The 15,306-nt window shown below is 33.4% G+C and overlaps 4 protein-coding genes across 4 annotated transcripts in view; 3 read left to right on the top strand and 1 right to left on the bottom strand.

Annotated features, from left to right (window-relative positions):
* Positions 1–829: 829 nt before the first annotated feature.
* Positions 830–4,287, top strand: Su(var)3-3 (lysine-specific histone demethylase Su(var)3-3). The gene is made up of 2 exons (XM_089268528.1): positions 830–1,425; positions 1,569–4,287. Exons 1-2 carry the CDS (start codon positions 966–968, stop codon positions 3,449–3,451), a joined length of 2,343 nt encoding a protein of 780 aa, XP_089124654.1. The 5' UTR covers positions 830–965; the 3' UTR covers positions 3,452–4,287.
* Positions 3,801–4,293, bottom strand: LOC149094826 (U6 snRNA-associated Sm-like protein LSm2). Its single transcript, XM_089268551.1, has one exon. It carries the CDS (start codon positions 4,182–4,184, stop codon positions 3,906–3,908), a length of 279 nt encoding a protein of 92 aa, XP_089124677.1. The 5' UTR covers positions 4,185–4,293; the 3' UTR covers positions 3,801–3,905.
* Positions 4,294–5,620: 1,327 nt separating this feature from the next.
* Positions 5,621–8,484, top strand: LOC107368558 (lysine-specific histone demethylase Su(var)3-3). Its single transcript, XM_015936406.3, has 2 exons — positions 5,621–6,208; positions 6,352–8,484. Exons 1-2 carry the CDS (start codon positions 5,749–5,751, stop codon positions 8,202–8,204), a joined length of 2,313 nt encoding a protein of 770 aa, XP_015791892.2. The 5' UTR covers positions 5,621–5,748; the 3' UTR covers positions 8,205–8,484.
* A 420-nt stretch (positions 8,485–8,904) lies between these two features.
* LOC107368559 (band 7 protein AGAP004871) overlaps positions 8,905–15,306 on the top strand; it is a 38,628-nt gene continuing 32,226 nt past the window's right edge. Inside the window, exons 1-2 of the mRNA XM_015936407.3 lie at positions 8,905–9,286; positions 9,620–10,579. Coding sequence (XP_015791893.2) covers positions 10,078–10,579 — 502 coding nt within the window. The 5' untranslated portion in view covers positions 8,905–9,286; positions 9,620–10,077. The remainder of the gene's footprint in view (positions 9,287–9,619; positions 10,580–15,306) is intronic.

Raw genomic sequence — 15,306 nt, 5'->3', positions numbered from 1 at the left:
AGTTCATAGACCAGCCGTTTCTTTGTGTTTAATAACTTCACAATTGTATTGTTAATTTGTTATAAACTAATTTTTTCTAAAACTTCTGCTCTTAATCTTCAATTTTAATTATTTAAATTGGCTGCAAAATATTAACAAACCCAAGTCATTCATATTTGACCAAAGATATTTTACCAAATCTCTGCATCACTTAATAAAATCAAGCTTGTACCTTTAATTTACTCGGTACTTTAAACTATTCAATGTATAATCAATCTCGACATGGTAGCAATCCTTTTCTGTGTTTCTTACAGAATCCATTGTTTCCATATTTATTGAATCTCTATCCTTGTCATTGATAAAATGGCTTAATAAACTTAATTTATTTCATGATTTGCCTTCTAATTTGGAATCTATTCATTCTGGAAATAAAGAGTGTTGAGTAGATTTCAGATGCACGTGCGTGAGTCTAGGTAAATAACAGACTCAATTGTGTCCGTTGATTGGTCTAAAGGCCAATATGGTGGACAGAAAGTTTATACCAGAAACAAAGGTTTAAACAGCTTATCACCATCAGCCATTGGCAAAGATGAGGTCTAACGACCAATAGAAAATCCTAAATCAGAATGACCTGAGGGGTAAAGATTCAACGGAAATTTTTGCTGCCAGATATAGTTCATGGGCTTAAGAGTTAGATTCGTCAGTTGAAATGATTTAAGTAGTTTTCAAAATATTGTTGATTATAATATCCATTGACTAATCCGCATCTTGATAAAACTTAGACACTTTGCAATTTTTAAACCAGTCCCTCTCTCTCTCTGTGTCTCTTCTCTTCTCTTCATAGCTGTCGAGCTGAGCCGAAAGCAAGTAGTTAGACGAACCGTTTGTTTTTCCCTTTTGTTTGATAACTTCACAATTGTATTGTTTATTTGTTATAAACTAATTTTTTGACTTTCAGTATATTAATTTGATCTTTTAACCGCACAATGTCTACCGAGGAAGATGTTTTAACCAGTGATGAACATGGTAATCGTGAAACCCGGCGCAACCTTAATATGGTTAATACCCCTGGCTCTGCTAGCGGTACAAGTGCATCCAACATTAATAACACTTTAAACACTAGTAATATTGGATGTTCTGGACTAAATTCTCACAGTGATCAGAATTCTGCACGTGAAGCTGCTGACAATGACAGTGACAGTGGTGAAGATCCGACTGGATTAGAAGGAGCTGCTTTTCAATCCAGATTGCCTTTTGATAAAATGACTGCCCAGGAAGCCCAAGCATTTTCAGAAATTAATAATGGTCCCACACAGGGTGTAAAAATATTTCTTCACATTCGAAACAGGATCCTTCAATTGTGGTTAGAAAATCCTAAACAAGAGTTGACTTTCGATGCCGCTCTATCGCAATTGGATCCTCCTTACGATTCAGATGGTCCTTTAGGTAAGTGTAATATTTTAAAAAAATCAACGGTCTATAAAGTTAAAAACAACTTCTGTGTAAAATTTTAATTCAGTAATAATTAGTTTATGACCATGTTCTTTGTTTTTAACTGTTTTTCTTTTTCTTTCTTCTCCTTCTCTAAGTTATGAGGATTCATGCCTTCTTGGACAGACATGGTTATATTAACTTTGGAATTTTCAAAAAACTCCGTCCCCCTCCTAGCCGTAAAGTTGGAAAAGTGATTATCATTGGAGCAGGTATTTCAGGCCTGGCTGCTGCCCAACAACTTACTCGTTTTGGCATGGAAGTTATCGTTTTAGAAGCAAGGGATCGAGTCGGTGGAAGAGTTGTAACATTCCGTAAAAATAATTTTATCGCAGACTTAGGCTGTGTCGTGGTTACCGGTTTAGGTGGTAATCCTATGGCTGTAATTGCCAAACAAATCAATATGCAACTAAACAAAATCAAACAAAAGTGCCCGCTTTACGAATCGAATGGCGCTACTGTGCCAAAAGAGAAAGACGAAATGGTTGAAAGGGAATTCAACCGACTATTAGAAGCTACAAGTTATCTTTCACATACACTCGATCTCAATCAAGTTAAAGGTTGCCCCATTTCACTTGGCCAAGCCCTAGAATGGGTTATTCAGCTTCAGGAAAAGAGTGTTAAGGAGAAGCAGATAGAACATCTCAAGTTGATTTTCGAGCTCCACGATAAATTGAAAGCAAATCAACTTCAGATGATGGCGCTTATGGATAAAGTTGACCAGTTACATAAGGATCATAAAGAATTATCAGATACCAGAAATCGAGATATTACACAAGAATTTTATTTTAGAGAAATCTCGAGAGATACTCGATCTATTTATAAAGAGCTGGACTCACTTTTAGAGCAAGAAAAAGAGATCGAGGATAAAATAAGAGATTTAGAAAGCAATTATCCAAGTGATGTCTACCTTTCATCTCGAGATCGTCAAATATTGGATTGGCATTTCGCTAATTTAGAATTCGCTAATAACACTCATCTTAATAACTTATCATTAAAACATTGGGACCAAGATGATGACTATGAATTTTCCGGCAGTCATTTGACTGTTGGTAACGGATTTTCATGTGTCCCAATGGCAATGTGTGATGATCTACCTCCAAATTGTATCATTACTAATCGAGCAGTTAAACATATACGTGTAGACAAAATAGGAGTTGAAGTCCTTGCATATGACCCGAAACGTCTTTACGCCTCACAATCAGGCTCGACTCCACAGCCATGTCTTTTTTCATATACGGCTGATGCAGTATTATGTACGTTACCTCTTGGTGTTCTTAAACAGTCTGTTGGTCAGAACAGTGGAAGTCCATCATCAATGTCCAACAGTATACAATTCATTCCACCATTACCTGATTGGAAAGTTCAAGCAATACAACGCTTAGGTTATGGTAATTTGAACAAAGTTGTCCTTTGTTTTGATAGAGCTTTTTGGGACCAAGACAGTAACTTATTTGGTCATATTGGAAGCACCACCGCTTCAAGAGGAGAACTCTTTTTATTTTGGAGTCTGTATAAATCGCCCGTTTTAATGGCCTTAGTTGCTGGCGAAGCTGCCAATATTATGGAGAATGTTACTGATGATGTTATTGTTGGTCGATGTTTGACCGTTTTAAAAACCATTTTTGGCACTACAAACGTTCCACAGCCTAAGGAAACAGTTGTTACAAGATGGAGGGCTGATCCTTGGTCCAAAGGATCTTACTCATATGTCGCTGTTGGCTCCAGTGGCTCTGATTTAGACATAATGGCTGCCCCTGTTTCTTACTCATCAGTACCTGCAACTGGAACAAACACTCATGAAACTGTCACAGCCAACAATCAAAGTGGTACAAACCCTAGACTATTTTTTGCTGGCGAACATACAATTCGTAACTACCCGGCTACTGTTCATGGAGCTTTTCTAAGTGGATTAAGGGAAGCAGCTAAAATTGCTGATCAATTCATTGGAGCTCCTTACACCATTTCATCTCAACATTGATAAACTATTAACCATCTATTTTTCACATTTTTTTTCTCACAATTTCATCATTAATTGTTCATCTTATTTTGTTTATTACAAATCATTGCACTAATGCTTATTGTGGTTGAAAGTAACTCAAGTATTGGTTACTTATCGAAACTTGTCCATCCTTCTTTATAAACTAAAAGATGACACATAGAAAATCAAATAAGATTCAAATGATAGTTTTATCATTCCTCCCTTCTTGTATTATTTGCTTGATAAGTCTCGTTTAGCTTGTTCGTGTCACAAATTTTAGATAAATTGAATAGGATGGACAACTTTCCGATTAGATTGTCTTCAATCGAAATAAGTAGAAGTCTTGTAATCAGTTTTCCATGTTTTATTGATATTTATTTAACTACCAATTCCATCATTTTTTGAGAATAGAAAGAAGAAAAAGTAAAAAAAATGAAACCGCAACTCATGTTTGTCATCCAAAGACGATTTTTCTTGTAGCGTCTTGCAGTAAAGTCGTGTCTATTTCTTCGACCGGCAATTGTACATAACGAACCACTGATCCTCTAATGAAACAATTTTTGACTCCGAGCATGTACGGGTATTTGTTACAGTCCATTACCGTAATGTCCACCAATTTAAAGTTGAGGTATTGATCGACACTATGTAGAGTACCACAGATGTTTAAATCATTTTTGAGCTCGACGATAACATCTTTTCCAATGAGACTTTTGAAAAATGAATAGAACAACATTGTCTTAAAATATGGCAAATTTACTAGAGTTGATTATTAAACTTGACAGTCACAGAGAAACAAATTAGAATCACAATCGAGTTTGACCGAAAACAAAACAAAATGAGAAGAGAAAAAATTAAGCTTTGCTTTGATAGCAGTGAAAAACCTTTTAGCTTAGAAGCTTTTAAGGCGCCACCGGGTGGTGGATATTACAGTATACAATTTAGATATTACATTCAAATTTAGGTGACAGCTTTACAATTTCTGGGTTAGTTGGTAGATTTAGGTAGAGGTAGAAGAGGGTAGTAAAAAAAGAAGGATGAGTGATTAGTTGAGGAAGGCTGAATTGGAGAAGGAAGGGTATAAAGAGATAGAGAGAAAGACAAAAAATCAAGTAAAAAGTAATAAATCCTTAACTAAATCAATTTTCGCGGCTTGACTCATTGAAATGTTTTGTTTACTTCTTAACCGGACACTTTTGATGTGTTTAAAGATGAAAAATTGCAAAATCTTATCAATTTTAATACAGATTAAATATGATTAAATAACATAGATCTAGATTAAACTACCTAAACCGGATCCACCCTCAATCTCGACATGGTAGCAATCCTATTTTGTGTTTCTAACAGAATCCACTGTTTCCATATTTATTGCTCTCTATCCCTGTCATTGATAAAATGGCTTAATAAACTTTATTTATTTCACGATTTGCCCTTAAACTTGTACTTAATTCATTCTTGGAATGAGGAGTGATAAGTATATTTCAGATGCACGTGCGTGAGTGTAGGTAAATAACAGACTCAATCGTGTCCGTTGATTGGTCTAAAGGCCAATATGGTGGACAGAAAGTTACTACAGTCAATATTCCCAAAATGAGACTAAATTGGCTTAGCACTTTGTATATCACTCAATGATTTTAAGTAATTAATGATCAAATTGCTACAAATTTTATAATTTTTGTTAATTTATCGCCATTGAAACCGATCAAAACTAAATTTTAATTATAATTCGGTTAAATTTTGTAAATTTTTTGAAAAAAACAACGTTATTTAATTAGTAACCCTGACAACGTCTCATTTTGGGAATACATTACTGGTACCTCACTGTATTGACTGTACCAGAAACAAAGGTTTGCACAGCTTATCACCATAAGCCATTGACAAAGATGTGGCCCAACGACTAATAGTAAATGCTGATTCAGAATCATCTGAGGGGTAAAGGCCCAAAGGAAAATTTGCTGCGAGATATAGTTCTTGGGCTTAGGAATTAGAATATTCGTTAGTTAAAATGAATTTAGAAGTTATTAAAATAATGTTGATTATAATATCCATTGACTAATCCGCATTTTGAGAAAACTTAGACACTTTGCAATTATTGAGCCGATCCCTCCATCACTCACTAGCTCTCGCTTCTTTTCTCTCTCTCTCTCTCTCTGTCTTTTCATAGCTGTCGATCTGAGCCGTTCATAGACGAACCGTTTGTTTTTTGTCTTTTTGTTTAATAACTTCACAATTGTATTGTTTATTTGTTATAAACTAATTTTTTGACTTTCAGTATATTAATTTGATCTTTTAACCGCACAATGTCTACCGAGGAAGATGTTTTAACCAGTGATGAACATGGTAATCGTGAAACCCGGCGCAACCTTAATATGGTTAATACCCCTGGCTATGATAGCGATTCAAGTGCATCTAACATTAATAACACTTTAAACACAAGTAATATTGGATGTTCTGGACTAAATTCTCACAGTGATCAGAATTCTGCTCGTGAAGCTGCTGACAATGACAGTGACAGTGGTGAAGATCCGACTGGATTAGAAGGAGCTGCTTTTCAATCCAGATTGCCTTTTGATAAAATGACTGCCCAGGAAGCCCAAGCATTTTCAGAAATTAATAATGGTCCCACACAGGGTGTAAAAATATTTCTCCACATTCGAAACAGGATCCTTCAATTGTGGTTAGAAAATCCTAAACAAGAGTTGACTTTCGATGCCGCTCTCTCGCAATTGGATCCTCCTTACGATTCTGATGGTCCTTTAGGTAAGTGTAATATTTTAAAAAATCAACGGTCTATAAAGTTAAAAAAAGCTTCTGTTTAAAATTTAAATTCACCAATAATTAGTTTATGACCATGTTCTTTGTTTTCTAACTGTTTTTCTTTTTCTTTCTGCTTCTTCTCTAAGTTATGAGGATTCATGCCTTCTTGGACAGACATGGTTATATTAACTTTGGAATTTTCAAAAAACTCCGTCCCCCTCCTAGCCATAATGTTGGAAAAGTGATTATCATTGGAGCAGGTATTTCAGGCCTGGCTGCAGCCCAACAACTTACTCGTTTTGGCATGGAAGTTGTCGTTTTAGAAGCAAGGGATCGAGTCGGTGGAAGAGTTGTAACATTCCGTAAAAATAATTTTATCGCCGACTTAGGCTGTGTCGTGGTTAACGGTTTAGGTGGTAATCCTATGGCTGTAATTGCCAAACAAATCAATATGCAACTAAACAAAATCAAACAAAAGTGCCCGCTTTACGAATCAAATGGCGCGCCAGTGGCAAAAGAGAAAGACGAAATGGTTGAAAGGGAATTCAACAGATTATTAGAAGCTACAAGTTATCTTTCACATACACTCGATCTCAATCCAGTTAAAGGTTGCCCCATTTCACTTGGCCAAGCCCTAGAATGGGATATTCAGCTTCAGGAAAAGAGTGTTAAGGAGAAGCAGATAGAACATCTCAAGTTGATTGTCGAGCTCCACGATAAACTGAAAGCAAATCAACTTCAGATGATGGCGCTTATGGATAAAGTTGAGCAGTTACATAAGGAACATAAAGAATTATCAGATAACAGAAATCGAGATATTACACAAGAATTTTATTTTAGAGAAATCTCGAGAGATACTCGATCTATTTATAAAGAGCTGGACTTACTTTTAGAGCAAGAAAAAGAGATCGAGTATCAAATTAGAGATTTAGAAAGCAATTATCCAAGTGATGTCTACCTTTCATCTCGAGACCGTCAAATATTGGATTGGCATTTCGCTAATTTAGAATTCGCTAATAACACTCATCTTAATAACTTATCATTAAAACATTGGGACCAACATGATGACTATGAGTTTTCCGGCAGTCATTTGACTGTTGGTAACGGATTTTCATGTGTCCCAATGGCAATGTGTGATGATCTACCTCCAAATTGTATCATTACTAATCGAGCAGTTAAACATATACGTGTAGACAAAATAGGAGTTGAAGTCCTTGCATATGACCCGAAACGTCTTTACGCCTCACAATCAGGCTCGACTCCGCAGCCATGTCTTTTTTCATATACGGCTGATGCAGTATTGTGTACGTTACCTCTTGGTGTTCTTAAACAGTCTGTTGGTCAGAACAGTGGAAGTCCATCATTAATGTCCAACAGTATACAATTCATTCCACCTTTACCTGATTGGAAAGTTCAAGCAATACAACGCTTAGGTTATGGTAATTTGAACAAAGTTGTCCTTTGTTTTGATAGAGCTTTTTGGGACCAGGACAGTAACTTATTTGGTCATATTGGAAGCACCACCGCTTCAAGAGGAGAACTATTTACATTTTGGAGTCTGTATAAATCGCCCGTTTTAATGGCTTTAGTTGCTGGCGAAGCTGCCAATATTATGGAGAATGTTACCGATGATGTTATTGTTGGTCGATGTTTGACCGTTTTAAAAACCATTTTTGGTAGTGCAATTGTTCCTCAGCCCAAAGAAACCGTAGTTACACGGTGGAAGACTGACCCTTGGACAAAAGGCTCTGGTTCTTATGTTTCTGTTGACTCTTCTATTTATGACTATCACGTCTTAGCGGCACCCGTAGTTTTTCCAAGCGAAGTAACATCCGATTCAAATGAGCAAATCGTCAAACAAAACGTTGCTAGACTATTTTTCGCCGGTGAACACACAAGTCATAACTATCCAGCATCCATTCACGGTGCTTTACTCACCGGGTTCAGGGAAGCTGCTCGTATAGCGGACCAGTTTCTTGGTGCACCTTACATTGCTTAAAACCATTCGGATCATTATCATTGTTTTCTCCCCCTCTTCCCAAAAACCTATTTTTCCTCCTTCCCTCAAAATTTACATTCATTCCGTCTTTTTATAATCAAAAAACAATTGTAACAGTTCTCGTTTGAACAACAAGTGCCTTTCATGATCTCAAAAGTCGAACCAAAGATTATCCTAATCACATTCAAAAAATTATTAACTTGGACTACTAAAGTTTAAAGAATCTATTGTATTTGTATTATTTTTTTCTTCGAACCAAAGTAAACTGATCAAACTGGAACCATTTTTATTGAGTTGAATAATGCGAAAACTTCCAACTAAATAAATCACTTTCACTTCTCAAGCAAATTTAAATTTACCCTTAAAATTAGCAAAATTTTGGAGTAAATATAAACCCAGTAAATGTATAAGTTGCCATCATGTACATAAAGCTAAACAAAACGAAGCAAATATCAATAAATTGCCAAATTGGACCTCAAGAAAATAGCGATAATTTATTTCCATAACCAAAAAGCTTAAGATTGAGCAAAATTGATTGTTAACTACAAAACTGTAAGTTAAAGATTCGACTCAATCCTGATGAAAAACTACTGAAGATAAAGATGCGCATTCAAACTTTCCCCTGTATTCCAATGGGAGAAAAAAGGAGTAACTCTTTTCTCTCTGATTTACGAATGAAATTTACAGTTGATTCCCGATTTATATAGTGGTTACCATCAGCATCCTCATGTTCATAATTTTACTGTGAATCGCCAAAGGAATCCTAAAAAGAAGCTTTAACTTTTATTCTTGTTTTGTTTTACTTTTTTTTTCTATCTCTTTTACCTTTTTTCAATTCTTGTTAAAATCCAATTTCCAATCGACAGATAAACTAAATAGCAATAAGGAATATTGACTTTTTGCCTTACGGCAACATTATTATATTCATTTCTTGTTATTACAATTTCAATTTTTCCCCTTAAATCAACCCAAATCCAAAACTGACAAAAGCCAACTTTGTACCGAAGTGAATAAAACAAAGAAAAATGAAATAAGATATAAAAGTCTATACAACTTTTAACATCAACTTTTCCTAACCCAAGGTAACAAAACAGATGAAGATCACAATTTTTTCACCAACTTTTCCCTTCTATTCCTTAATTTAATTTGATTTACAAAAGTTTCACCTTTTCTCATCCAATGGACATCAAGTTATACTCTAACACTTTTTGTTACCTTTTAACCATTAGGTTATGATTAACTCGATAAGTTACAAAATTATATTTCATTTTCATTTTAAAGTCACCCTTTCAATTGCTCATATTTACAGTGTCAATTGAGTTCAATATTTATCTGAGCAAATATCAACCTTTCACCACCTTTACTCATAGCTTATTGATTTACATCTAAACATTTATTTTTTCCTTCTATTTCAGTGATTAACCTCGGAAATATCATCAACATTATCTGCTTTACCATCAACAGGAATATTGAAAACATTTATTGTTATAAAAAACACCAATTTTTGGGTTTCTGCTTTTGTTTTGTTTTTCCGTTTACTGGATTAGGAGTGAAATCAGTTTTACAAGTTATCTTGTTTTTGTTTTAACCTGGTAATAAAGTCTTACAAAGATAATTTGATTCTTGTGAGCAATTTACATGATCACAATTAACATAATTGGTGAAGGAAAAAAATGTAACACTCATAAAAGAAGCCAAGTGTAATCAAGTTGATTAAATTTTGTTCCTTCAATTTATCCATCATTTTCTGGTTTTGTTTTACTGGTTCAAATTTGCAACATTAATCAAGAAAGGATACCAAAGAAAAGAGAACTCAATTTTCAATTTTGAAAATACAACAAAATACGATTCCCAGGTTTCTTGAGTGAAGTTTATGTTTTGCTGTCTTCAAAGGCAAGGTTGTTTTGAACCCGATGAAATGGATGCCTCTGGTTTTGGCCCACCAATACCAACAATATTGACTTTTGGAGGTCAAAGAGACGTTAACCTTACCCCTCAACAATCATTAACAAATATACCTCAATCACAACAATTACCTCAACACACCCAACAATCTCAACACCATCAACACCAGCAGCAGCATCAACATCATCATCAACAACAACAGCAACACCAACAATCTCAACCTCACCATCAACAACAACCTCTACCTCCACCTCCGGTCCCTGTTTCAGCCACTAGTGGAGGTACTTATGGTAACTCATATGGTGGTGGACCGGTGAGTCAATCAAATGCTAATAACATCAACACCAATAAAGAACCATATTCAGTTATTAATCCCAAAATATTAACTGGATCCATTCATCGACCCTCTTATCCTCATATTGAAACTGCTCACGGTGGCTGGCCCATTGGCTTTGAAAGTGCCATTTCTGGTAAGTCTAACCTGATGAGTAACCAGATTTAAAAATAACCCATTTTTAAACCCATTTTAATACACTTCACTAACCAATATTGATGAACAATGAAGCATTGTTTTGTACCAAAAATAATCAACCAAAATTACTTCAACTTTTACTTTGGACAAATTAATAACCAATTTATATTAAATGGTCATTTTGCCAATTGAGTTATCAGTTTATGAAAAGTGTTGAGAAAAATGAAAATGAAGGAAAATGGTTAACCAATTTTTCCACTGATTTTCAATGTGTAATTCATTTTGTGGCTTGATAATCACTTAACCACTTGAAATAATGATTCCAGTGGTTTCAATTGAGCTCACCTTTAATCTGATTGAATAGGTTGGAAGAAAAGGTAAAAGGTAAAATAAGTTAATGATTGCCATCAACACGAGCTATAAATACAACACAGCTTTATACATTTATATTTATAAATTAATATTATTGCTATCAATCTATTTGATTTTCTCACTCCATCACAAACTTGCCAGTTAACTTGGTGCTATTGAAGATTACATCAGGGAGTTTGTAGTTTCTTTTCAAACAATTTCCTGGTTACCTTGTCTATTGATGATAGAGCTAAAAAAATATTAAGGTAACAACAAGAAAATAAAAAGAGAACCCAAAAGAAGACGAAGAAAAAAGAAAGGATAATCTTATTGAGAATAGTAGAGTTGAACTAAAATGATTACCAAAGATAATATATATTACAGTTAACTTGTTATCCTCTATGGTGGAATTGCATTGAGAAATGAAAAGATCACACAAAGAGGTAACACTCAAGTGATTCTTGAAATGATGATGATGATGAAGAAAAACTTACTGCGGGTAAACTCAATTGTAAGTCTATTATATATAGTATTTTGATGAACAATTTCAACCATTTACCCTTCATTTGATTCTATCTACGGATTCCGTAGGTTAACAGAGGTATAATCTTCATTTTTTTCTGCCCGTAGAAGCAACATCATTGAAGTAACAAACAATTGTATCACAAACAAAAAGATGAAAATGAAAAAAAAACAGTAAAAGTTAAATGGCAACATTTCAACTGGTAAACCTCAGTCAAGATTAAGTCTAAGCCCTTAATATGAAACATTCAACCAGACAAGCTTATCCTTTGACCAACACTGTAATCACAACGAATCATTTAGATTGATCTTTATGTAACACTTTAATTGAAATCCTTTGGAAACTTAACTCCAAACATTTCTGATTTAATGTGATTCTTTAGTCTAATAGCTTATTATCCAGATTTTAAAAATGCTAAAATACTATTTTCTGTATATCAAAGAGGGTTCAATTTCATGGACAGTTTTCTCGGACTTACTCAAAAGTTAACTGATCGATTCGACCTAAATGCTGACATTGGATTGTGATTGAAAAACTGTTAAGATCTGTTGAAATCTAATAACGATTAAGATCATTGATTAAGTGGATTCAATCTTGATTTGCATTTTAAAGGCGACTTAAAATTTAGATAATCTTGAGATGCTTTTGACTGATTTGATTTTATTTTAATAAATATTGTGAACATTGTTAATCACCGATTGTTTCATTATTTGATCAAAGTTATAACAGAGTTCGCGAGTGGAATCAGAGTTCTCATGTTTTTTTTCATTTTAATTTATCATCTTTAAAAGTTAAAATTTGGATACTTTTGCATAAAATTGTTTTCAATAGCCGAGTTTTAAATAATTTAAATTGTTACAAGTGACACATTTTAAATTAACATTTACAACTTTAATAGTTAAAATCAGCATTAATTGATTAAATGCACATTTGAATTTCAACCTTTTTTTGCTTATACATTATTGAACCTGTAAAAGTGCATCATTTGATTCATTGAATATTAAAATATTGTCAAAGTTAATTGCAATTTAAAATTAAACTACAACCAGATGTACAAAGGATAACAAAAAAACATGATTACGAATCAAAAATTGGCCAAAATGTAAAATTTGCTTTATCAAGCGTAAAGCGAACAAGAAAAGGACTGAAAAAATTAAAACTTTGAATAAATGTTGGAAAGATATTAATATTTGGTTGACTTTGAGTAAAATATTGAACCATGTAAAGATAAAGATGAAGATAAAGAGGAGAAAGTTGAAGATGCGGATAAAGATATGGATGGTTGTGATGAAAAACGAGAGATTTAGCTTTTTTAACACAATCTTTACACTTATTCATTATGTTTTTTGATTGCGATGAACCTAAATTTGGATTGTTACCAGACTTTAAACATGGTCCACTGAAAATTCCCACGATCAGAATCAATTTACTTGGAGATAATTTTCATCATAAATGAACATTTCTCTAATTGTAATGATGTTAATGATTAACATTAATTTTCATTGGTAAATGTTGCCTCAGCAAAGACAATCATTTTGTCACCTTTTCCTTGTTTTCCTGTAAAGAGGCTGACAGTGAGTGTGATGTGATGCTGTTTACTTAACTGGCTTTGCACTAAATTTGAACAGTCAATTACCAAGTAAAGACAAGATGACAGAATGCAATAACTTTTAAGATTCCCGAGTTGGGATGAAAGATGCCGAGAAATGATGACTACAAGACTAATGATAATAATAATGGTAATAATAATGTTTACATGGATGTTGAAAGGAAGCAAAATTATGCCAAATTGGCTTTGATTGTTATTATTAATAATAAGATGGAAAAGTGAATCTTGGTAAATTCAAGATTCACTTTTATTTGTCACATTCACATGTAACTTGATTCCCTCTGTTTACCACTGTTAATCTGACTTACAGATAATCCTCTCTCATCATCGGACCGTCTTTTGATCAAAGGCCAAGAGTGTTCAGGAAAGTTGATCTAAAAATATGAATTAAAACAGTAAATCCATAGCATTTTAATCCACACAAATTTGATACTTTTTTCGGTACTTTAATCGCCATGTTAATCCCATGTTAAGCTTGGTGTTTCATCTTGATCCATAATCTTGACAATCAATTATCGAAGCAAAATGAAGCCAATCGAAGCTATAAATGTTTACCTTTTCTTAACTCTATTAGTCTAACGAAACCAAGTTTTGATATGTTAATTAAAGCATATTAATTAGATTAGAGTAAATCAAGATAATTAACAAGTAAAGTTGTAAATGGTTGTTAGTAAACAGAGGAATTGAACAAAAAAGTCAACTTTATTAATGTAAAAGTTGAGAAAAGTGTTAATCAATCACTAATTAACCCTTTTTTGTTGTTCCGTTCCAAATTAAACTTAATCATTATCAATTTCAGATGTTTAAAGATAATTTTGATTGCATATAAAAAAGGTTTGACGAAGAGAAAAAAATGTCCAAAAAAGCAAGATTAATTGTTGAATTGCTGTTAATGATAAGGTGAAGTAATTAATGGACTAAAAGAGAAGCAAAATTTTAATCAAAAACATGAAAACATTAATTGCCTTACCACAGTCAAGGTATTAAAGTGACACTAAAAGTGAAAATCAGAAAATGCTGATTACTTCGACTTTGATTGTGAACCGAATTTGCATTTTTATCGCAAGATTCTGTTTAATCTTGGAACTTCGAAATGTTCAGCTGAGTAAATGCTCTGAGAAGCAAAGTTGAACCAATAATTTGCAAGATTTGTTTTCATCTTTTAAATGCATTTCAACGAGGAAAATGAATAACTTTTGGAAATTTTTTTCTCAACTTTTCTTTTCTTTGTGGACATTCTGTTGATAATTGGATGATGATGAATATCATTAGACAATTGTGTTGATAAGCTCAACATGTTTGACATTATCGCAAAGCTTTTTGTCTACTTTTTTGTCTGATGTTAGTTTGTCCCATCAACAACCATTAAAGTAATGAAAATTGGAAACTTTTTTCTTCCTTTTCGCTCTTATTTTCAACTGTCATCAAGATGAAGGATTATCTGGGTAACATTTTCAATTCTGAACCGCCTTCATTTCCAACATGATGACTGTGCTAATGATGCTGATCAAGATGCAAAGTTGGGTCAAGAAAAGTAAAATTTAAGAATTGCAAGAGAAGGAAAAAAAAGTATTCACTTTGCATGATTAATCATTACCAATTAGAGGATTGTCGGAGTTGATTAGAGTTTGTTAATTTAAATGAATTGTTGAGTAAATCATGGAAAAAGTGAAAAAGGAATTTTCCTTTTTTTAAAGTTCCAAATGAATCAACTATGCTAACCAATTTGAAGATTAAATTTGTTTCATTGTTTGCTCATTCACTGGAGCAATTGACTTTAATCAAGTCGAGGCAATCTCGAAAGGTTACTTTTAAACCTTTTTTGGTTGATGTTGCTAGTCAAAGGAAACAAGGAAAGGTAAGGTTAATGAAATGAGCGATCATTCCAAGTGTAACAATCAAGTTGAAAGGTCAGTTGATTAACAATTGTCAAAGTGAAATGGTTGCCAAGTGAACATTTATCAAGTTGAAATATTTAAACATTTAATTGCTTGTCAACATTGAGATTTTGTTTGTCTCATTGTTTCAAATGTTTGCTGGTTTTTGGAATCACTTTTAACCTAAAAAGTTGATTATTTAAAGAAAGTGTCACAATTGAAATAATTGATTTATGATTGTCAATGGAACTGGTAAAGAGAGTGAAAATGGATGAAAAATGGTTAACATAAGGTTCAATTTATTGAACAATTTCAACAGAAATGGAAATAAATTTGATCAACTGAAAATGATTCTCGACATTCAC

The sequence above is a fragment of the Tetranychus urticae genome, chromosome 1 (genome assembly GCF_039701765.1).
Source record: "Tetranychus urticae isolate SD_2017Ah chromosome 1, NJAU_TeUrti_SD_1.0, whole genome shotgun sequence".
Taxonomy (NCBI): Eukaryota; Metazoa; Arthropoda; class Arachnida; order Trombidiformes; family Tetranychidae; genus Tetranychus; species Tetranychus urticae.
The sequence above is the reverse complement of the archived record's forward strand: the minus strand, read 5'-3'. Positions and strand labels throughout refer to the sequence as shown.